Source organism: Vespa mandarinia, chromosome 10 (assembly GCF_050613455.1).
Source record: "Vespa mandarinia isolate Hongniang chromosome 10, ASM5061345v1, whole genome shotgun sequence".
Classification (NCBI taxonomy): Eukaryota; Metazoa; Arthropoda; class Insecta; order Hymenoptera; family Vespidae; genus Vespa; species Vespa mandarinia.
Window position 1 is genome coordinate 4,757,402 of NC_140819.1, and position 25,264 is coordinate 4,782,665.

A 25,264-nucleotide genomic window follows, 5' to 3' on the forward strand; every position below is an offset into this window, starting at 1 on the left:
AGCAATCAATAATACTTCTTATTATTGTTACTTTTATTTTCACAGTAGTCTCTTTTATCTTATATTGTTCCAATAAGAAAACATATGTATGTACTTTGTCAGTCATTAGATAAGATACATATAAAGTTATCTTCCGTTGTATTCTATATCTTTTAATATTATTGGTTCTTAAAGGAAGTTAATGTTGTTATTGGTAGAGAATATGTTAGATAATAATATAGAAGATTTTCTACGTTAAGATACAGTATCAAAGCATTCATTGAAATTAATTATATGCCGCGTCGATGCTGCATCCAAATTAAATTTCATCGATTAAATGTATTTAATTTCATCTATTAATATCAATTAATTGTTTAGCAATAGATTTGTTTTTTTGTGAATTTTATCTCGAATTGTTTGATTCCTACAAAGAATATCGTCTTCTAATTTCTTCTTGAGTTCTCTACTTCTCCTGGCAAAGTTGGTAAGTAATGATTCATAGTAATTCGTTATTATTATTATCTTACGTCGTCTTAATCTTGAGAATGTGATCAGAAAATAAAAGACTTCAAATATTGGAAAATTTTAATGACAGCATATATTACTAAGTTACATCAGCTATTGAAAATCATTTAACAATACAAAACCTTACATAAACTCAATATTCATATTTGCAATAGTGTTTACGCAATAATATTACGTCTTCGTAAACATACGCATTTCGTGATTACGTGCACCTTGTAAAACTGATTGCATTACACATGCGTACAGTTTCCATTATACGTTTCATATACATACGCAAAAATTATCATGTCCTTTCCATGTATATGTATATATATATATATATATATATATATATATACATATATATACATATATATACATATATATACACACATATATATATACATATACACACAATTTGTTTGCACATTCGATGTAAAACATTGATAGTGAAATTACTAATATATCCGAATATAACATATATTTATTAACACTAGAGCGAAATTCTTAACCTGGCAACATGTATTTAATACGTATATGCACAGTAGGAAGCTTGCGCATGAAATATTGGTCAGTTTCTTTCATATCTCTCTTACAATGTTGCATAATTGCAACATCGAGAGAAGCATTCTACAAAAGGAGCCTCTCATCAAATTTCGAATACGAGACTAGTGAAGAAGATTTTGCGATCATCTCTGTTATTATCTATCATTCCTAAAAAGTACAATGCTCGGAAATTATGAAAAAATAATAATTTTAAATATTTTACGTCTCGAAAAAATTTTATTTTTTCTCGAACAACTATAGAGATTTGAATAACTTCATCTTTATTAAATAGCTGGTATGAAAGTTAGTTATATATTATAATTGATATCAATCAGACTGTATTATCACGTGTATAACAATGCTTAAGGCAATGATCAAAATTAAATTGATCCTAGATGAATTATTAAGGAAAAACAAAAATGATCGCAACGAAAATGCACTTTGCATAAGCCGATCAATCCGTTGGACGCACACGGTCCATTATTCTAAAATATCTATTTAGTGTGTAATTTATAACAAAATGTGAGATTTCGCAGATATAATTCGCTTTTTTCTATGGACCCTATATTCTCGGGTCTTTCTCTTTTCTTTTCTTTTCTTTGTTCTCTTTTTGCATTTGCTTTTATTTGTTTGTTTGTTTGTTTTTTTTTTTAATTTTCTTTTTTCTTTTACGACGCATACAATCCATTAAAGTACATTTGCGAAAGACATGTGTTAGAACCACGATTTCTTATTCCTAAGTGCAAGTACGGCGCAAGAAAATGTACAATTATTATATAATATACATATTCAAGGCTTGATGAAACTGGTACGAATTTTCAAGCGCACCTTGCCGGAGAAAAAAAAAATTCCATTTTGCACTAAGTTATTAATTATAAGGAACATAGAGTACACAAGTCTAACAATAAGAATCCAAATAGTATTTATTATATTCAGTGAATATGTATAATCATCACATTACACACGACAATCGTTTTCAACGTATACGTTGGTATATTTGCCTATCGTGAATGTGCGTTATTTTATCACTGAATTATATATAGGTACAATAGATTCTCGATCACCCGTGTCGTTCGGCGATACTTTAATCATTTTAATACGATTTGAATATATAAAAAGAAAAATTATTTTCTTGCAATTTACATATCTTAATTCTTTCATATTCCAACACGACATTGTTTTTTTTATTCCATCCACAGCTCAAGATTTAGAATCTAGAATTAACATTTGGATTCGGATAATCGATGGTCTATCGTATATATTGTTGCCATTTTTAATTCGGTCCTGCTTAGCCTTCCTATTTTTAACTATATCGTCAATTAATATTTCTTTTATTTTTTGTTTTTTTCTTTTTTATTATTTTTTTATTTTTTTTATTTTTTTTTTCTTCCGCCCACTCCCTCTCCCCTGCCCCCTCCCGCTCCAGCAATAAGTTTAAGTAAGAGAGATACTGCACGTTAGGACCTTCCTTTCATTTTTCTGGAGATATATTTATCTTAATCTTTTTCCTTTCTCTTTCTCTCTTTTGCACAATTCGAATCTTGACGAAGGATATAAATAGCTGTTATCATTCAATGTTACGTATATAAGACGAATTTATTTCTCACTTTAACTAATCGCGTTTCTACAAATTAATGTTCCGTCGTTTCTACGATATCTCCGTTCTAAGCTCAAAAATCGCGAGAAAATGTTGACTTCATGAAATCAAACATAATCTTTGAATGAAAATACTTATTTGTTATCTAATCGATGACTTTCTTTTTCCTATTTTTTTTTAATCTTTTTAAACGCATTCGCTTTTCATTTTTTTTTTACGATATTTTAATAATTAATACGAGTAATTAATTCAGCCTATATATAGAATCTGGAATGACCTGTACTTTGAGTGTTAGCAATACCAGTACATTATGCGGCATTCCTTTTATTATTGCGAGTTGTTATTTTTTTTTCTTTTTTTTTTTTTTTTTTTTTTTTTTTTTTTTTTTTTATTAAACTTCTACTCTTCCAAGAACGATACACTTGCGGCTGGCATAAAACTTTCGTAAATTTCATATATAGGGTTAGTAAGAATCTCATGTATTTCTTTCTTTCTCTTTCTCTATTTCTCTCTCTCTCTCTCTCTCTCTCTCTCTCTCCCTCTCTCTCCTTTTCTTTCTCTCTTTTTGTCTATTCTTCTTTTATTCCGAATGATGAAAGACTATGTTCTCTAGCGAATATTAGAGAACGAGCGCTTTTAAATATTTTATTCATCTGTGTTTATATTCATCAGCGCGTAATAAGTACATATTTATGTACGTATCTAGCTATCCAATAATTTACAATATCACATGCACTTTTTTTTTTTTGTTTTAAATAGGATTGTCAAACACATACCTATACAGATATGTACCATCTATTCTTAACGATGCAGCGTATCATACGAGGTGATAAGGTAAATATACCTGCGCACATTTTCTTTATAAATATAAGCTGCCGTATTCTTCGGAAAAAGAAAAGAAAATTTCCGATTAACGTGAGATATAGCAAATTTTCATCATTAAATAATCTAGCGACTATTTTTTCTTATTTTTTTTTTCTTACTTTTTTTTTTGTCTTTTTTTTCTTTCTTTTTCTTTTTTTTTTTTTTGTACGTACGCATCATACGTTTACTCTCTTCATGACGATTCGACGACAATTTCGTGTTTTACGAAGGTCTACAATTATTATTTATACATTTTCTTTTAACACGTTAAAACATTTCAGAATACGTTTAATTAGTTCGGTTTTTACATACAGTATCTCCCACGAAAAGCAGTAAATTCGTTTATCGTCTAAGGCCGAAGCTATCCGGAAAAAACGTTCATCCCATTTCTATATTCACGAAATGGTTTATCTCCTGTTCGTTTATTCTATCGATTGATTTTCACTTTAACACGTTCGCCATTATTCCATTGAAAAATTCGTACAAACCATGTTATTGTACTTTCTATCAATCATATTTTATTCGACTTAATATAGAAATATTTTTGGAAATAACTTACGTACAAACATAATAAATATATTCAAGAAGCCTACTAAACATTATAAACATCTCAAATATATTAGGATACGATTATAAACTGTTATATTTATTTAATTTTCATCGTAAATATTTTTTATTTATTGTGAAATGTGAGCTCTGGTCCTTTAACGAGAATGCGATGAATTAAAACGAACGTGTTAAGTAAAAAAAAAAAAAAAAAGTAGAAAATATGTATATGCATATGTAGATACATGTAATGTCAAATATGAGTATTATAAAAAGATGAGCTTCGTGTGTAGATTATTTAGAAATGTTTTAAACAACGAATAAGCTTTCGATGATATATAAAAGTGTAAGAAATTTTAAAATACTTATATGATTCAAATAAGAAACATCCATTCGAATGACGTCATTCGATAATAAATTCAAAATATTCATTTCATGAAAAAATACGATAAAATATAATCTAATATGAATTATGCAGATAGCTTTTTTTCAGCCTTAGAACGAATGTCCATAATAAAAATTTTCTATCGCTTATACGCTAAATTTTTACATATAATTTTTCTTCTTCTTTTAGTTTTTCTTTTTTTTTTCTATTTTTTTTTTTTTTTGGTTTTTTACTACCATAGCTTAAAACATATTATCTTCCAGTCATAAGAGCATCACAAATAAGATACAACACGCACATGAAAATCGAGAACTTACTTAAATTTATTATCGGTGTCAGAGAAATAATATACGCGTTTAATGTCATTCATAAGATAGTTAACATCGTTATACTAGGAAATATCTAAAGGTTTAGGCTCATACTTTAACATACTTCATTCGTTTATCCGATCGATCGAAGGCGCGAATAACGAATATAATGAGCACTTTCACATATAATTAATGTGAACAAATTGATCTTAAAAAGGCATTAGATATCGATGATAATAATAATAATAATATTATAAGCGCATATGTTCGCGTTAATTATGTCATTGACAGATTTTGATTCTTTTCAATCAATAGATTCATTGTCAAACTATAACAAACGATCCCATGAAATGTGCGAACAGAGTATAAGATTTTTCGTTGCACAGAATTGGCTTCGTTCGATAAAACATTCGTTCGTGATTTGTCCTTTTTTTTAATTTGCATTTTTATCTAAATTTATACAACAGTCACATATTCGAAGGTTCTATTTACAAAATTCTACAGATATAGCTGATAACAAACATTGATTTTTGGCTATAAATCGGGAGGGTTAAGTGGATAGGGGAAGGAAGGAGAGAGGTTGATATCCTATATCGCGGAAAGTACGCATCATTTCTATGGAAACATCGTTATTACGTTCCCCGTTAATTCGGCTCTCTTTCTTTTTCTTTTTCTTTTTTTTAATCTTCTTCTTCATCCTTTTCTTCTTCTTCTTCGAGAGAGCCTTTGTTATCGTGGGAATGAAAATGACGTTAAGTGCACAATAATATTCTCTTTTGTGCATATTATGCGATAAACAAAATAACGAAAATGTGTATGTGTGTGTGTTAAGTGTCTGTGCGTGTACGCGTAAAAAGAAAAGAACACTATTCGAGCTAGAAGTGCACAAATATCTTTACAATATTAATCCTATAAACGAATAGTATAATTCATATAATAGTACGCAATTGATCATCCACGTACGACAATGTATTGTACATAAACGTTTTCTTTCTTTTTTTTTTTTTTTTTTATTTTTTTTTTCTTTTGTACCAAACGTCAGATTTTTTCTCTCTTGCCCACATCATGATGCACACACACGAATAAAATAAGGATACATACGGAGTTTAATGAAATTATTTGCCAAATGAAAAAGAAGAGACGAAAAAGGAAAAAAGAAAACAACAATAACAACAACAACAGCAGCAACATCATCAACAACAACAACAACAACAAACAACAATAAAATAAAAAGAAGAAGAAAAGAAAATTGACTACAATTATGCCAGCTACTTTCTTCGAGCTTTTGTCGTAAGAACTGCATAGCTATATACAAATTGGCATTATAGATATCACAGTTACAATGTATGACGACGACAATCGCGGAAGGAAACTTCTCTTAAAGCACTGCCTTTTTTGTTTATGTCACAACTAGCACCATATAATGTGTAATATGTATATAGGTACAATATAATTCTTGTTTTCTTTCTTTGTTTTTGTTTTTTCTCTTTTTTTTTTTTTTGCTTTTTCTTGTCGACCGTTATTAATGTTACGCAATTGTAATACATACACCAATGATAATTATTATTACTATTATTATTATTATTATTATTATTATTATTATTATTATTATTATTATTATTATTATTATTATTATTATTATTAATAATAATAATATTATTTGATCGTTTTATCTCGTTACTCCCCCCCTCTCTCTCTCTCTCTTTCTCTCTCTGTTATCATTTACGAACTTTCGATATAGTTTCTTCCATCCAACGAGTATCTATTATATAATTGTGTGTATTTCTATATATACATACGTACATATATAATTTATGTATGTATGTATGTATGGATGTATGTATATATGTATGTATATATGTATGTATGAATGCATGTATTTCCCTAAGGCTATACTTTCGTTTTCAGATATTATATTAACGTTTCTCTTTTTACTTTTTCAATATCTTTTCATAGGATATGCACGTTTCTTTCCATTGATTCCCCCTCCCCTATCCGCCCTTTTCACCGATCGCGAATCGTTTCAATTAATTATGTACGAGAAAGAACATTTCTTGAGAAAATTCAACTACGAAGTTACGAATACGCGCTAAAAAGAAAAGAGAATAATAACAAGGATGAAACGTCGATTTCATAGATCGCGATTTAACTTTCTTCGTTCATGATTATTATATCTAGAAAAATAGGCCGAGAAATATAGATTATACGTTCGCTAAGATAACGGCGAATAATTTATGTTTAAAATAATTCCCATGAAGATTTTCGTGCATTCGATCGATAAATTGTCTCTAATCAGAACCGTGAATAGAATTTATCTTTCTTTCTTTCTTTCTTTCTTTCTTTCTTTCTTTGTTTTTTTTTCTTTCTTCTTTTTCTTTTTTTTTTTTTTTGTTGGAAAAGGACGTAAATTTTAAATCGCACATTTAGACATTTCCGTTTATCGTAGGCACCTTATTATATGGAGTTTTTTTTCCTCTCCCTCTCTTTGATCAACGAAAGAGAGACGATCCTTTATCATCGATGAATATATCGTATCAAAAATGAATACGCGATATTATTAATATCTTTTTGTCCTACTCAACAACGGAACGAAAGCCGTGCCCGTGGAGTGTGCGTCCTTATATGAGCAAGTGATTATGAAAGTACAATAAGTCATTTGAGATATTAAAAGGGCATATTTTGTCGCTCGTACATGCGCTATACTTAAAATTATATTACATTGGATAAAAGAGAATTATTTTTTTCTTTTTTTTTTTTTTTTCTTTTCAAAAATAAATATACTTACTTTTTCTGTGCTTGTCATTATAAAAAAAAAAAAAGAAGAAAATAAATAAATAAAAATAATTTTTAAAAAATTCAAATCGAAATGTGAAAATATCTCAAAATAAAAAACCTATACGACTTAAACAATTTTCATAATCATAGGCTCATATTTTTCCTTGTATATATTATCCTTGTCCCGTAAATACAATAAACTTTAATGCCTATTTATATTGTGAAAGAGATCTGGTGAGATAAATACTATATATTGCATAACATTTCTTTTTTTCTCTCTCTGTTTTTCTTTTTTTTTTTTCTTTCTCTTGATACCATAAACCTTATAACATACATATGTATGTACTTATGTCGTAAAATAGATAAGAAAAGCAACCGTTAGTATGACAATAATGGAATCAATCGCCATACAAATGTATAATGCAATATTGTGATTCTTACAAGCACGTATGTAATATGCTTTAGAGAAATGCGTGCGCCTTATTTTTTAATTAAATGTTACCTTTTTCTTTTTTTTGTATTGAAATAAATATAAACAAATATATAGGAAAACAATAAATTTACCAAAAATTGTAAAATTTATATAGACCTGTGTTTTTTTTACAATGTTAACTTCGTATAATAAACTGAAGAAAAAAAAAAAAAGAAAAAAAAAGAAAAAAAAGAAATAGAAAAAGAAACAAACACACATCAATCGAAAGTATCAATAATTTTATAATAATTATGATTCGCACATATTTGCGCGCGTTTCCTATCACGATTGGTATTCAATTTAATGTTTAATTATTCACTACTTTTTCATTATTTCCAGTTAGTTTGAATTAACGTAGAGCATAAATTATTTAACATTATCACATGTGTTAACATACTGGATGTTCAACTCATGTCCACCATGATAGCTTACACTGAAAAGAAGACTTGTTTCATGGCAACTTTTGAGGTAATATTATATAATGCGCAATATATTATCACGTAAACTAATGCGGTACAGTCTAATATTGTAGTATTGCAACGTTTTTACCAGAGTTAATGTCAAAATTGACACGTTTACAAGTATTTCTTGGACAAGGGATGAACAACCAGCAATTACGATATATATATATACATATATATATATATATATATATATATATATGTATATATATATATATGTATATATATATATAAGGTCATATTATAAGAAATATTAATATAAATTAATAAAAGAAGATCCCTGATTATATATATTTGAAAAACTAAAACACAACTTTCAACATTTGGAACGACCACTCAATCATACTATACGCACTACCGAAGACATATCTATCGACATATTTTTTTTTTACAATTGCTTTAGAAATCCTTGCAATTATATACAAATACACAAATAATGCATGCTCCCGAATGATAAGTATTTTCTTATACAGATTAAACCTTAACTGGGGATGTGGTAATTAGCTTTTACAGAAATACAATCTGATTGGCCCCAACATTTAGATATTCATAAAATTGTTAAACATAGTTGTACAAAAATAGCATTGCCGTTTGTGTGCGATTAGCTAGAATTATGAGGCCATAGGAAATCTAAATAAAATAAATGTAAGATTTATCAATTTAACATAAACTTCCATTTTTCAATTATAATTTTTTTAATTTGTGCATAAATATGTTTGGGCAGTGAAATCCTATTGACCTCACATCCCTGGTTAAAGTTAACCACGAATAAGCGTAGCGAGTTTGCTAAGAGATATAAAGTCTTGAATACTAATGGTCACTTAACACGAGGTAAAACTGATAATAATATATAACGTGAAAAACAATTGCTTTCATGAAGCATTATAACATAATCGATTAAATTTATACTTTCCTAAAGTCATGATGTAAAATGATATACAGTAGCGACACGGATAATAGTGATTTAAAGCATGCCTAGGCTTCCATATTTCAATGTCGTATCTGAGTGAATCTGCATTTCATAGTGGGCGGATGTGATATTAGTAGAAAGAAGATATGAACCTATCTTCTATAACTTTGAAAAAAAAAATCCATTCTACATTCTAATGTTCTAGGAGATCTAAGGAATTCTTCTCTTATTCTTAAAGATGGAGTAAATGCAGAAAATTCCTGAATTACAAATACGTATTCATTATTTTTCAAAACGTGTTAATATCCCACACTAAATCCTTAAAGAGGATATATTTAAACATTTCTAAACTACATATATAATATCTTTCAAAAAGTGTGCTCTTAAAGAAGAAAATTTTATTCTATTTCTAAAATCCTTGTACTAAATACCTCACAGAACAAAACAAAGCATACACATTACTATAAATCTATTACATTTTGCAAGTAATTGTACTACATCTATTATCCATAAAAGAATGATATATCTAAAACTGTCGTTATTATCTCACAAACCCTATTTTGTTAATGTATGTAATATGCTTTATACTATATTAGGCAGCAGTGGTTAGGTCATTTAAATATCTTGTTCATAGCATTACCAAGTACAATGTTTCAATTAAATTATTCAAGTATTCTTATAACACCAATCAGATGCTCGAGGCAGTTTTAAGATCACACAGACCCAACAACTGGCATCAAAGAAGCCAACACAATGTGTCGCTATTGTATATATATATTTTTCTCTTCAATGTACTATAATTACTATATTACTAATTTACTAAGATATCTCTGTTTGTTAGAAATATCATGTCGTTGTTATTATGCACACTCACGAGATTATGTTACATCTATGCACACAGATATGTGTAAATGGACGATATATGAAAAGTTTAGCATGTGTACATAAATGTTATGTGATTGTGCGTTCATCGGTGAATACTCTGTACCTAATTTGCGCATTAATCTTATATGCAACCAATGTGTCTTAAGTATATGTACTGCAGTGAATAATGTACATAGTACAATAGTTAGCATTTTAATTATATATTAAAGACAACAAAAATGTTGCATATATCGAAATGAATCCGATTGCACCTTTACAATTATTAATCTTTTAAAGTATTGGAGAATATATAATATCGCCTAAAGTTTCGAAGGAATTGTCTACTTGACACACATCTGGGTCATATATTTAAGGAAGGCCACATTGAACTAGTCTAAAATATTATTTCCTATTATCTAAATCAATATCGATAAAATGTAGCCTAGATTATTTATCCCATGGCGCAACTGAGAAACAGTCAATTAATGATCATTTCAGATGCTTTCATAGGAAAAATTTTTTTGTATGAATTAAGAAATTCGATAAATTTAGAAAATAAATACATGGTCTCAGCTATGATGAATAAAGAAAATTGGCATTTTATCATTTTGCTTTCTATAGTACCATCAAATAAGCAAAGTTTACATACAATTATGTGATGTACACGCGAACCATAAATTGTGCACATCAAAATACCCCATAAACACCCTTTAGATTATAAGATTTTAAATATTGAATACATATTAGAAAACTATGGAGTTATACAAATGACTTGTAAAAAGTTAGTAGACTTAGCTTTCACAGAAGTGAACTAATAAAAGTGGAAATATTTTCTCATTTAAGCTAACACACGTAACTCTCTCCAAGTAGCTTTTGTATGTAGTGCCATTCTAAGTTTTAAAGAGAAGATTATAGAAAACATTTCTAAAAGCCACTGAAAAATGTTTGTGAACGCCAAATACATAAAAAGCTGTTATCAACCAATGTACAAGCAAGAATTTTCATGAACTTTTTAATTATTATTAGAAAGGTTGCTGATTCCAAGAGTTTTCTGATTTTCAATACGCTTTATCACAAGGACTGGATCATCAGAAGTCTCAACGATTTTCTTCTCTAAATCCAAATCGCACAGCAACGTGGCTTGCATTGCATTGTACATACCGCTTCTTGCATAACGAGATGCCTTTGTCAATTCATGAACACTATTGGCCAGAGTTAATATATCTGAAAGCAGAAAAAATAGATCACATAAGTACTATTCCAAATTAACTATCTGCATATTATTTATTTTTGTTACAAAATGTTCTATTTTATTTTTGCCAACTATATTGCTAAATTCATTTTTTAATATATTCATTATAATTTGATCCTGCACCAATAAAAATCAAAGTTTAAATATACTTCAAAATTTAGAAACCTGATAATAAAAAGTAAAATTTGAAAAAGTTCTATTTTTCTTTGACAATAAAAAAAAGTTTCATTATAATTTTTATAATATAGATAGAGTAATTATAGTATAGATAGAGTTTTAGATAATTTTATTTTCTTAATATAATAAAAATATAACTGTTTTTTTTAATTGATAACATTGTAGTACAATTGTTAATGCTAAACAAATTTATAACTATCACCACTTGTTAACAGATTAAATATATATATATATATATATATATATATATATATATTTAATATATTAATATATTAAATATATATATATATATATATATATATATTATTAATATATTAAATATATATATAAATAATTTAATATTAATAATTTTTATAAAAAACTGTTTATTATCTTCATATTTAATAAATTATATAAATTTAATAAAGTCAATGCAAAATAAGCAAAAACTCTATCAGAACACGTCTAATTAAACGTATCTAAAGAGTTAACATGCTATACTAATAAATTCATATTTCTTGTTTAAAAATGTAGATATCAGTTTATTCATAACTCTACTTGTATATATTAAAAAGAAAAACAAAAAATCTTTTTTTCTGATAACATGCTATGGAATTTTGTGCAATGAGATACACAGTAATACCTGAAAATAAACACTTTGGACATTAAACCAATGATGTTTTAATAATATTCCACCCAATGATTTTTTATTATTAGTATATTATATTATTATATCGAAGACTTACTTCACATTTTGTTTAAATTTAAGGAGCAACAATTTCATACAACAAATTCTTATTCTTTACTATAAGAATATATTAAAAAAAAAAGGTATGTTGTCCAAAAAAAAAACAATTAATTTAACAATATATATATGTATTATACATTATATATTATATGTTATACATATATATATTGTAAACATAATATGAGGAAGATCTTTGGTGACTTCTGGTTTAGGCAAATATATTTTTATTGCAATATGTATTACTAGAAGATACTATTAACAAACTACTACTACATGGTAGAGCTGATGCATCTTTTATAAGAATCATATAAATATTATAGTACAATCATGACAAGTACAAGTATATTCTAAAGAATAAACTTTAAATAAAAGTGTATGTGATTTCTAATGCAATGTTGCAGATACTTCTCTTTTATATAAAAGTACTATATCTACTACTAATTTATTTATACATATAAAGATATTCTCATTCAAACTATGTCAAATAAAATTTAATTTAGTATCTCAGGCTTTTCTTTGGATCTAATTTATGAAACTCTTACTAAAAAAATCTATTTAAAAGCACCCCAATCTTATTGAGATTTACAAGGGTCATGGTCTCAATATAGAATGTGTGATAAAAAGCAATTACTTAACAGGACACATATGTATCATCATCAATAACATACTTTGAATACAGACAGGATTAGAAAAAAAAAAAAAAATCAAAATAATTAAAATAAAAAAAAATATATGCCACTCACATAACCGTTGTGTCTGTGATCATCCGTATTATGTTTTTTGCTACACGGATCCGGGTAGCACTTGAATATTGATAGAACCATAACAATATCGAGTTACACCAATAGACACATGAGCGAGCTCCTTAGCGAAAGCAATGCTGTGCAATAATTCGTGTATTATATAACACAATATCATGGTCAAAATTAATAAAAAGGTAACTTACCATTATCATTATACACGAGAATGCAATGAGGATTTTCTTTTTGACGTTTGGTAGCATTTGCGATCTCCTGCTTTCGACAGTCTTGAACAAATTTGATTGCTTCTAGCCAATACTGCATTGCCTTGTGTATACGTTGATTCATTGAACTTCCACGTAAGCACTCCATCTGATAGACAAAATCAGTGCAATTATGCATTATTCACAAATATTTTTTTTTTTTCTTTTTAATTAATATCAAGAAAATATAAAACAATATTAACAATTTTTGCAATATAACAAAATTTTTAAAATGTGCATTTTTATAATTAAATATAATCATTTAGATGTACAAGTTTTCATTAAAAGTTTCTCTGAACTATATAAATTGTACTATTAAAATGAAATATATTTATAAAATAAAATAATGATCTTATAATTTAATACGTGTAACAAAAGTTAATATAATTGTAGTATTTACTTTTGCTATTAATGTGATCACCCGGGCATGTTCTCGTAGGTAATCAATAATTAATCGATCTACTCTCGATGGATTTCCTTGAAGCCGTGGAATAGGTATATTATTTGCACTGGTTACTCTTTTTCCAGGAAACTGTGCAGCTAATCCAGCCTCACATTTCTTCCTTTCTTTTTCTAATTGTTTAAATTGTTCATAAGTTTGTTCTAATCTAAGATGCAATATACTTGATGGACCTGTGCGTCTTGCTATAGTATTACTGCCTTTAAGATTGAGTCCTCCACCGTATAACATTGAGTAAATAGGTGGAATAGGAAGCGGAACAGGAACTGGCATCATTGGAGAGAATAGTCCAGGTCTTCCAGCAGTCATGTTTGGTATTAAAGTTGAATTAAACATTATATCAGGTGGTGGAATACTAGATATATTTTGAACACTTGGCATTTGATGTTGTTTTATGACATAATTGAAAACATCTCTTCCAAGAGCAGATTCATTAATCTTATTGGTCAAACGATTTCTTGATGTAAAAGCTGCTTTATCAGATGAACCACAGGATTGCATTTTATATGCAGGATTAGTATGAGATTGCTTTAAATCCTTGTGATACGGCGTAAAGTTTTGCGAAAGTGTTTTCAAGTTCTCCACATTCTTTGTAACATTATGTTGATAATTATGATAATCATATTTAACTATTGCCTCATTTTCATCTCGCGGGCTTATATTTTTTGGAAAACCGATAGAGGAGTACATTTTTGTTTCAATAGTCTTTGGCTTAGTATTTATAATCTTTAATAAATTATTATCAGTTCTATGATCATAATTGCTATTAATGCAAATATTCTCATTTGTGTCTAAATCATTAATAGATGGCACAGCACATTCATTAGTACAAGGAAAACAGTCAATTGGATGCTTATGGTTTTGGTCCACAGATCGATCTATTTGATAATTAGATGTTTGCTGATGTAATAAGCAAACCTGTTCATTATTCATAGTAACATTTCCAGTACTTAATCTAATAGGTTCGTATAAATCTTTGTACTCTGCAATACCATTGTGTTGAGTATTATTTCCAAAACAATTCTGCAGAGTTATATCACTAGAAGTGAAATGCTGCAGTGAAGAACTTGTTCCAAAAGAAGCATCCGTACTAAGATTTATCATTGTTGAGTTTGGTCTATAAGTTTGATTATTTCCAGTCATATTGTACAAATCATGAGTCGCAACTGTAGGATTATCACGTAAATTTAAAGGTGCACTTGATCTAAAACTATTATAATATACTGCTTCATTCATAACAGTCAAATTTGGTGATTCTGAGGCTAAATGTAAAGCATCATTAAAATTTAAATCTGAATCAATGGATGTTCGGATCCGTTGATAATTTGTGAGCGTATCTTGTGTAGTTACTGGAGTCATTAAAGTTTCTGGCCAACTAGAAGACTGTTTTGAATAATTTATTTCATCTGCTGTTGTCAATAAAGTGTTACAAACTGGTGGATTAGTTATACTACAGCAACTTTCATTGGTAGAGTGTGCAGCATACTGATGAGAATTACTATTATATCCACTTCTAATTATTCCACTACTATATAAATTTCCTTGATCTGCTGATATAACAGGTTGTTCCATACATCCATTCAGACTTAATGTTCTTAACTCTTGACAAAGATTACTAGAATTTTGATCAATTATATTTGAATTACAACTATTGTTCATCAATTTGTTCAGTGGATAATGATCATTACAATCAATTGTATCATTTTGGGGAATTTTTAAATTATCCTCCATTCTATCGGCGTTGCAAAAATGAGATAATGATAAAAACGGAAAATTGCTATTATAACTATTGTTATAAGTATGATCAACGATAGTAGAGTCATCATCAAGAATTTTGGAAACTAAATCATTGACCATGGAATTGTTTAGATCTTGATTGTCCTCATCTTCCAAATTCATCTAAAAAACAGATGATGAAGATTTTAAATCATCAATATCTACAAAACAATAGAGATTTCAAAAGAATAATGTGCTATAAGTAATAATGATAAGTAATATAAATTTAATTAATTTAATATTATGCTCTGTTATAAATTAAAAATAACATATATATGAATCTATGTAAAACAAATTTTAAAAGAAAAACTATTGTCTGTATTATATAAATGATTAAAATATAATATTTAACATTAGAATGTTATTAAGAAAATAATATATTGAATATATAGTATAGTAAATGTATGCCATATTAAGAGATATACCCCAAACTTGATATTCGATAAGAACGTAATATAAATTCACTTCAATGATTAAGAATATGATATAAAATTTAAATAAATGTATAAAGGTATTAAATAGGAAAAATATTAAATATTATAATTAACCATAAGAATATCTTTAGAATAAATCTTCATTAAAATTATTCAATAAATTAAATATTTCCCTTTATAAATGACCATTTGAGATCAATCATTATTTGATTTTGAATATAAATTGTAATAAAATTCGACAATTGAATTTATTGAAATAATTACTGAATTTTTTAATAACGAAACAAAAAATTTTTAAATAATTAAAAATTCACACATACATTATTTACACAATCTAAATAACTTAAATCATATGTTTCTTTAACTATATTGCTCTAACAGAAGCAAACGGTGCATTGTCTATCGCAAATAATTTTCAAATTTTAAACGATCGAAACTTTCTCATGTAACAAAGGGCATCGATATATCATTTCACAAAGGTAAACTTTTATTTATTTGATTGAAATTCATTTTAATAAAAGCAATCGTTCATCGAGCAATATTCTTTTCGAAAAGAAATAAATCCAATAAAAATAGATTTTTTTAATTGTCATTTGTCAGCTTATACAGCTCCAAAGCATCTTGATCGAAATAATTTTTTTTCACTGTACGAACAATACAAAATCAAACTTCACTTTTCTATTTCGACTAAAGTGAACTTGAAAAAATGTTTTACCTTGTCAACACTGAAACAATTGTTGCTAATAATCGTAGCTACATCGTGCACCTCGGATAGAGCCATTTGTTAAAAAAACACTGTGATGATCACCTCCTCTGCGCGTCATTACCCTTTCACTCATGCGGCTTCTGCCTGCCTATTGTATACGTTCTGAAAACACAATTTAATTCGCATTTCGAGTCACATCAAAAAGACGCTTACATTCAGCATTGCAGGCCCGTATACATGGATTATACCGCGAACTTCTTCGTCTAACGTATGTTTTTATATAACGGTCCTCTTTTGTCCAATGATAACGTTCATATTCTAGGGAAATTCTATGATCGCATAAAGGACAAGAAAATTTCTTGAAAAAAAATAGCGCGCGAAAAAGGAGACAAAGTGCATTAAAAAAAAAAAAAAAACGAAGAAAACGAGCACAAAAAGAATGTTTTTAGAACGATAACTCAAAATCACTTTACTATATTAAAAATATGTATATATGCGTATAACAGTATAAAGAATATAAAGCAGATTGTTAAAATTTGTCAAGAATAAAAAATTATTTGCTTGAAAAAAAAAAAAAAAAAAAAAAAAAAAAAAAAAAAAAAAAAAAAAATTATCGTATATGTACATATTTATATGGTACATAATTTATAAATGAAATATCAATTTTTCCTCATATTTATGTTAACAAATAATTCTATTATAATAAAAATATATTTCGTAAAGTTACGTAATATATTTAATTTTATTAACTTTTCCAAATAATTTCAAATTCAAGTTTTATATTGATTCGATAAAAATTAAGTTAAAATAATGTGGTTGGTATGACCACATGATACGATCTAATTTATTCGTTTTAAAAAATATCAATCAATCGCTAAAATTTAAATCATTAACATTTATATTATAACTATTTTAATTTTGTTATGCTTATTACTTATAAAGGTATAATATATTTATTATTGAAACTTCATTTGTTAAAACATAGTATTGCTTCTCCAATGTTATAAGTTTCGAAAAAATGATATGTATAGTTCAATATTTATAAACGTTATATATATAATTTCAACAAAAAAATTTTTTCTTACGTAATACAACATTAATATTTTCAAAATTAATTATATCAGTCATAAGTACACGTATTAACAGGAAAAATATAAAGTTAATTCGTTGGTAGCATTGAAAATAAAATTGGAGTCGTTTTCTATCTATGCTTCAGAAGTTTGTGGTTGGGTGCCGGCTGCCATCTTGGACCTCGCTCGTTTGAGAAGCCGGCCGCCCGTAAAAATCTCGAGTTTGTCAAGCTCGCGCGGCCTCAGGAATCCTATACGCAACTTTCTTAGTATTGCAACAAATTTGGAATCCTATTGCAGTCAAAACAGTCAAAATTTGGACACGGAATGCTTTAGGTGAGCTCGAAATAAGCTAACATCGGTTGTCCTACCGCGATGGCGTGTGATTTTCTTCGTACATGTGTGTTCGTGTCTTATGCGTGTGCATGCCTCTACTCCATGCGCCGATAATAGAATATTTTTACATTTAAATTATAATCCAAGAAAAATATCCATCAGTGCTTCTTTACTTACATATATATTTTTTCATATTATTTACTTCAAATTATCTTAATAAATAGAAATTTTTTAATACAGAAATTGTAATAAGTATATCAACCAAATATAAGGCTTATATACCTTACAATCAATAAGTATCTACATGTATTCTACTTTGACTACTAGATACTCTCTCTGTTGCATTTCTGTAAATCAAATTTATTTTACTTCTTATAAATATATTTTCTTATCCCAATAAGATACTCTGTTGTACCTATTCATATATATTTTTAATCATGAACATAAAGTTAAGTCCGCTATATTTAAAGTTATTCGTGAAAATACTACAGATTCTTATATTAATCTTATACCATATAAATATATACTACATGCTGTTAATTAAATTCTATGATTATTAATTGATCAATATATTACTTTGTTGTAACACATTTTGTGTTTTGTATATTATAATATACAGTAGATCATTTAAAATTGTATATATCGTATATACATTTAACATATGTGTATATAAATAATATAGATATTAATAGAGTAGTTTGGCTATATTTAATAAACTTAACTATATATAACTTCAGCAATAATTAATTGATTATGATATTTTAGATAAAATGTAATAATCACACACATTGCACACATTAACTTATTTGTAATTTTTCAATTCTTTATCAATATTTATATAAGTTGATAACCAGACTTTGTTTTGATTTAGACGTTTCAGAATATTTTGATATTGGATTTTCAAGATTACTCAAAGAAATACATTTTTAAATTATTTGTATCGATAATAATGATTTATTTATCTTCTCTTATATTATATTCTTTTAACAAAGTAATGAGTATATCAAATTAATATATATTTTTATGAAAAGTAATATATTTTATATGTAAAATGTTCTGTTTATTATTAATGATCTGAAACTTATAAAAATTATTTTATATTTATTTAAATATAAAGTTAAAATGAAAGTTCTTATTTTTTAGTATGGAAATAATAAATGTTATTTAAAATAAATGTACGAGAAACACTGTTTACTTTATTTTCATATTCAATTGTTAGGAACTCGCTGTGTGTATCTGTAGAATATATATTAAATTAGATCATACTAGGCTATAATTAATTATCTCATAGAACATTATTCCCTTATAGTTTTATATAATATTTTTATTTGTATAATGAATTTATTTATTTATTCATTATTTAGGTTTACTTTTGTCAGCACGTGTTTGTGGGTGGGCAAGTGGAAAATTGAGATCAATTAGTAACGATAAGAATTTGGTAGTTGGCCGAGACAGTGCGGCTGTCAGTACACCAAATAAAAACACACATATAATTGAGAAAATGGCACTACCAAGCAGAGCAAGAGTTTATGCAGACGTGAATTCACACAAATCTAGGGATTATTGGGATTATGAATCGTATGTTGTTGATTGGGGGTAAGTTAATAAAAACTACTTTATATTCATACTTTTTAACCAATAATCATACTTTTGAATAATAATCAGATGTAATAAATATAACTAAGAAGAAAAGTTAATACAATATATTGCATTTATATTTTCTTTTTTTTCTACAGACAGCAAGATGATTATCAGTTAGTAAGAAAACTTGGCAGAGGAAAGTATAGTGAAGTATTTGAAGCCATAAATGTAACGACCACTGAAAAATGTGTTGTAAAGATCTTGAAGGTATTATAGATAATGCACAATATTTCTTACAATAATATCAATTAATATTAATATTAATGTTATATAATATCATTAATATTTTTCTTTTTACCGTTGTAGCCTGTAAAAAAGAAGAAAATAAAAAGGGAAATTAAAATCTTAGAAAATCTTAAAGGCGGGACCAACATAATTACACTCCAAGCAGTTGTTAAAGATCCAGTATCAAGGACACCAGCACTAATTTTTGAACATGTCAACAACACAGATTTCAAGCAATTATACCAGACTCTAACAGACTACGACATAAGATACTACCTCTACGAACTATTAAAAGTGCGTGTATAGTTAATTGCAATGGAACCAAATATCAATCCATGATGAACCTTCGAGATTATTGTTTTGATAGATGTAGGTGTATATGTAGGTTCAAGAAAGAGCTCGACAAATATTTATTTCATATCAACTTATTTACAATTTCCATTTTTAAAGATATGAATCTACAAGTATTAAATTTAAAGAAACATCCTGTCAGTATGTATCAAGAAAAAAGAATTGATTGTTTTAGTTTCAGTGCTCAGTTTTTAGTCCTTAAATTATGTAAAATATTTTAGTTGATGATTAAATTAAGTAATGTTATTATATTAAGTTATTTATTAAATATTTCTTATCTTAAATGTAGATAAATAGTCAAATTTATTGTTTGAAGTATAAATATTATATGAATCTAAGTTAGAAAGTAAATTACTTACGAAATATTTTCTATAGTCAGAACAACTTTATTTTTTAGTTAGTTATTCTGTTGATATGTACAAATTGTCATTTTAATTATTTATTTGTAATATTTAAAATGTCTCTTGTGATAGTTCAGTTAAACATAATATGATAAGTATTTTTAAAATGTAAAAATACCATGTTTAACTATTTAATAATATTTCGGAATATTGTGATTCTACATAGGCACTGGACTATTGTCACAGCATGGGTATAATGCACAGAGATGTAAAGCCGCACAATGTCATGATAGACCATGAAAACCGAAAGTTGCGGTTAATTGATTGGGGCCTAGCAGAATTTTATCATCCTGGGCAAGAGTACAACGTTCGAGTAGCTTCACGCTATTTTAAAGGCCCAGAACTACTTGTAGATTATCAGGTGTGTTTTATGTATATATATATATATATTACTATAATTAATAATAATTTTATGATATAGTGTTTTACAACAGATAATAATTTTCTTTAGAATTACTTTAAATTTATGTTATTTTTATTGTTCTATTATATATTTTTATATTAATTTTTTATATTACACTACATGCATATATTTGATAATATAATTAATATTACGAAATAATAATTTGGATTAAGTATGAATATATAAGGTAATATATATAAAAGGTGTGCAATATTTTTTTTCTAGATGTATGACTATTCCCTAGATATGTGGTCGTTGGGCTGTATGCTCGCGAGTATGATTTTTAGAAAAGAACCATTCTTTCATGGACATGACAATTACGACCAACTAGTTAGAATTGCAAAAGTTCTTGGAACCGAAGAACTATTGGAATATCTTGATAAATACCATATCGAATTAGATCCTCGTTTTAATGACATATTAGGAAGGCACTCGCGTAAGCGTTGGGAACGTTTCGTGCACTCAGAAAATCAACATTTAGTTTCGCCCGAAAGTCTTGATTTTCTTGACAAACTTTTGCGTTATGACCATTTTGAAAGACTCACAGCACGTGAGGCTATGGACCATCCTTACTTTTGTAAGTAAATTAGACAAGAAAAAAAAAATTATGAAAAATATGATATAATGTATATCTTAATTTAATAATACTTCATTGCAAGTTAATTCGTATATCTTCTTGAGATTATCAAAATGAAATATGTATATTTTGATTTATAGATCCCATAGTAAAAGAACAGGGTCGATTAAATATGGTATCATCATCACCTACTCCCATGGCAGGCTCATTGCCTGTAGGTGAGTAGCAACCCAGGTAAATGTCGAATTAAAATTATTTTTATTTATTAAGAAATTAAAATCTTTTATATATCTTATTGATATCTTATATATATTTATATTTATTATTGTAATTATTATAATAATAATAAATATAGATATATAAAAGTATAAAATTTATATATATTTATTATAAATTGTATAATATATATATATAAATGTAAATTGTACGACATCTCTTTATCATTGTATTAATATGATCTTGTAACATTAATAGTAATATTTCTGAATATTGCGTAACTATTTCCAGGTGGAAAATTGTAGACACCATTCTATCTGTATTATACGATGAAAACAAAATGTGTATATGAATAGTAAAAGAAGTTATGGGAATACCAATATTAACAATTTAGAGGAATGTTGGAATATATAGGAATACAATATAGTTGTTATACTTTATCTTATTTTAAGAATATAATGTTTAAAGATAAAAATGCTTACTCTTTGAGAAATAATTGTAATAAAATGTAAATTTACTCTATTACATATAGATTTAAGTACGACATTCCTAAAAATCTTGTTGTTATTAGTATTCCTATGTTAATAACACTCATAAAAAATGATATATGCAATGTCAAAACTTTATCACAATTTTGCATGTACTGATATCTTGTATTAATTACTTTGTTATATATAAGATCTCATTTTAATTCATTTGTATATATAAATATGTGAATTATATTTATATATACATACATATATATATATATATGTATGTATATATATATATGATGTATGTATGTATGTATGTAGTCAATTTCTCGTTTTCGTTAATACCTATAAAAATCCTGTTATCTCTTTCATTCGTAAAATAATTAATGGATCACTATTCGAATCAATTTTTTAATTAGAAGGTCGTTACAGATGACCGTAGCATGACTGTGAACAGCTTACCAGTTCATGGAACAAACGGATTGGGAAGTATGGACGGAGTTACAAGTGGGGTTCTGATGCCCTTGGAAGAACTGCGTCCACTTTTATAAGTTCAGTATTTCTGAACTATACATTAACTCCCAGTCTACATCCTAATACAACACAGCAACAGCAGATATATTGTATCGTCAACTACATACTCCTCTGCACCACAATCATTCTGGTTTGTAACAACGGCTTCATCGATCCCGTCATTAAGACTGAGATATCTCACATTGCCCATTACTCTTTGAAAGATCTGTAAAAAAAAGAAAAGAGAAACAACAACATTTAAAAATTATTCGATATTCACAATGTACGTAGAAGTTCGCGAAGTAAAAAGGTTTACAGTACGAAATCTAATATAATTAAGATACATGTCCAGTACAGATTGGCCCGGGCTGTATGTGATATCAAATACAAAACATGTATTATTTTTTTCATTCTGTAATTGCCCCTATTGTATTATATTTTTTAACGTTGCTGTTATCGCATTCGTGTCAAGTCTATGACGCATGAAGATGCGCCTAGATATAATTTTATTTAAAAGGGGTGGTCACATTTATGCTGACACAAGACGTCTTATAGCAGCAGAAATATGAGACGAAAACCACATACATACATTCATACACAGTTCACACGCTCACACTTATACGCGTACCTTAGGCCATTCGGTTTAGTACTTTTAACGATGATAAAAATGTTCGTTTATATCTGATACCACAATGATAGTTGAATAAAATGTTTGTTATAGCCAAGTACTCTTTGTGCTCTGTGAATACCTGTGCATCCAGCAGTAGATGCTACCGACGCTGGTCGGCCATCATTATTCTACAAGAATTAGGAAACCATCAATTTGGAAGTGCGATGTAAGATAAATTCGATACAGAGATCTCAACAATAACTGATTATGTACGTTTCATCGTGGTCTTTCTCCTTTCATATTTAACAAAAGATGATGATTTTTTTTGAATATTATTAAAGTCAAAAATAGATTCCTAAAACAAGATTCAAATTATGAATATGCATGTTATTTAGTTAAAGCAAATACACAGGTACCTTAAAAAACTTGGCATGATATAGCGCCTGACAAAACTTCAAAATACTATCGATATAATACGCATTAGATCACATCCCCAACATGGTATTATATATGTATGTGTATACTTGTACATTTGGCGCGCTGGTCCGTCTTTTAAAAATAATTTTAGGTTATTGTTTTTTGATTATCTAGCCAACCGTCATGTAAGCCGATCACGTGATTATCTTATGAATATATTAAAGAAAAGCACACATTCTATAACTCGTCAAGAAATCAAGAGGGGCATGCTTGTAAACAATGTACAGTAATGAAACACACTCCACTTGCATGCTATGATTTTTCGTACTATTTTTGACAGAATTTATCAGTTCCTATACATAATAACAATTGTTCATAGAAAAAGGTCAATTGAACGTTATTTGTACATTTCCATGTAAACAACGTTCACTGGTATCAAGCGGAGTGTGAAATTTAAAAATCGAAAAGAAAAGGAGAAACGAAAATTTCTCAACGTGTTATGTACGGAATAGCATTCATTTTTTTATTCTTGTCACTGCGCCGTTTAAGCCTTATCTTCGTGTATTTTAAGATACTATACATGTTTCTATGTGCGTGTATACTGTGTGTGTGTGTGTTCTGTAAGATGCGCGCGCACGCAGCAAAATGTAGATGACGAATGCATAAACATAGAAGAATACAAATTCAAAGTGAGAGAAGGTGAAAAGGTGAAAAACAAAATAAATAATCCGTATATGCAATGAAAGTAACTGCTAATAACGGATATATATATATATATATATATATATATATATATATATACACACACATATATATATACACATATATATACATATATATACATATATATATATATATATATATATATATATTTCTTCTAGGACTATTTTATTGCCATTTAACGAAATTATCATTAATCGCACATTGCGAAAGGTATTTAATTTTAGTCCTTCATAAATGGCAAAACGGCGCTATTGTATTATTTCGCCCAAAATTGATATCTCTCTCCCTGTTCATATACGTTAAGTTTATCATAATCTAGTTTAGTTTTATAGAAGAATATATTAAATAATTACTATTTAAATAAGCAAATTAACTTGAGATATAATAATAAACAAATTGTCAACACAAAATGACAAATAATATATTGCGCTAGCTTCTCTTTTGCATTATATTATATAATACATGCTAATTTTTGGGATATTAGAGTATCCGGAAAAAAGTTACTCTATCATTTACTATTACGTAGCAATCAGTTTTCTCTTTATTGTTCATCCTTGTGTTT

At 27.5% G+C, this 25,264-nt stretch overlaps 2 protein-coding genes across 7 annotated transcripts; one reads left to right on the forward strand and one right to left on the reverse strand.

The window, feature by feature from the left end:
- The first annotated feature begins 281 nt into the window (after positions 1-281).
- CkIIalpha (casein kinase II subunit alpha) lies at positions 282-24,758 on the forward strand. 3 transcript variants are annotated; one of them, XM_035876585.2, is made up of 9 exons: positions 282-463; positions 17,963-18,152; positions 19,517-19,748; positions 19,889-20,000; positions 20,100-20,312; positions 20,937-21,131; positions 21,399-21,750; positions 21,891-21,984; positions 23,674-24,758. In XM_035876585.2, exons 3-8 carry the CDS (start codon positions 19,654-19,656, stop codon positions 21,974-21,976), a joined length of 1,053 nt encoding a protein of 350 aa, XP_035732478.1. In that variant the 5' UTR covers positions 282-463; positions 17,963-18,152; positions 19,517-19,653; the 3' UTR covers positions 21,977-21,984; positions 23,674-24,758. The 3 variants fall into 3 exon arrangements, with proteins under 3 accessions (XP_035732478.1, XP_035732479.1, XP_035732475.1); XM_035876586.2 differs by lacking the exon at positions 23,674-24,758 and adding an exon at positions 22,258-22,392 and having other exon boundaries at positions 283-463; XM_035876582.2 differs by lacking the exons at positions 282-463; positions 17,963-18,152; positions 23,674-24,758 and adding an exon at positions 22,872-23,552 and having other exon boundaries at positions 19,612-19,748.
- On the reverse strand, positions 8,664-17,045 carry LOC118446192 (uncharacterized). Of its 4 annotated transcripts, XR_004839522.2 has the most exons (5): positions 16,756-17,045; positions 13,771-15,729; positions 13,314-13,479; positions 13,111-13,247; positions 11,301-11,435 (listed from the first exon to the last, which is right to left on the reverse strand). XR_004839522.2 is itself a non-coding variant. In XM_035876572.2 (4 exons), exons 1-4 carry the CDS (start codon positions 16,877-16,879, stop codon positions 11,224-11,226), a joined length of 2,349 nt encoding a protein of 782 aa, XP_035732465.1. In that variant the 5' UTR covers positions 16,880-17,045; the 3' UTR covers positions 8,664-11,223. The 4 variants fall into 4 exon arrangements, 3 of the variants coding, with proteins under 3 accessions (XP_035732465.1, XP_085515930.1, XP_035732464.1); XM_035876572.2 differs by lacking the exon at positions 13,111-13,247 and having other exon boundaries at positions 8,664-11,435; positions 16,868-17,045; XM_085659804.1 differs by lacking the exon at positions 13,111-13,247 and having other exon boundaries at positions 8,664-11,435; positions 16,849-17,045.
- Positions 24,759-25,264: the final 506 nt, after the last annotated feature.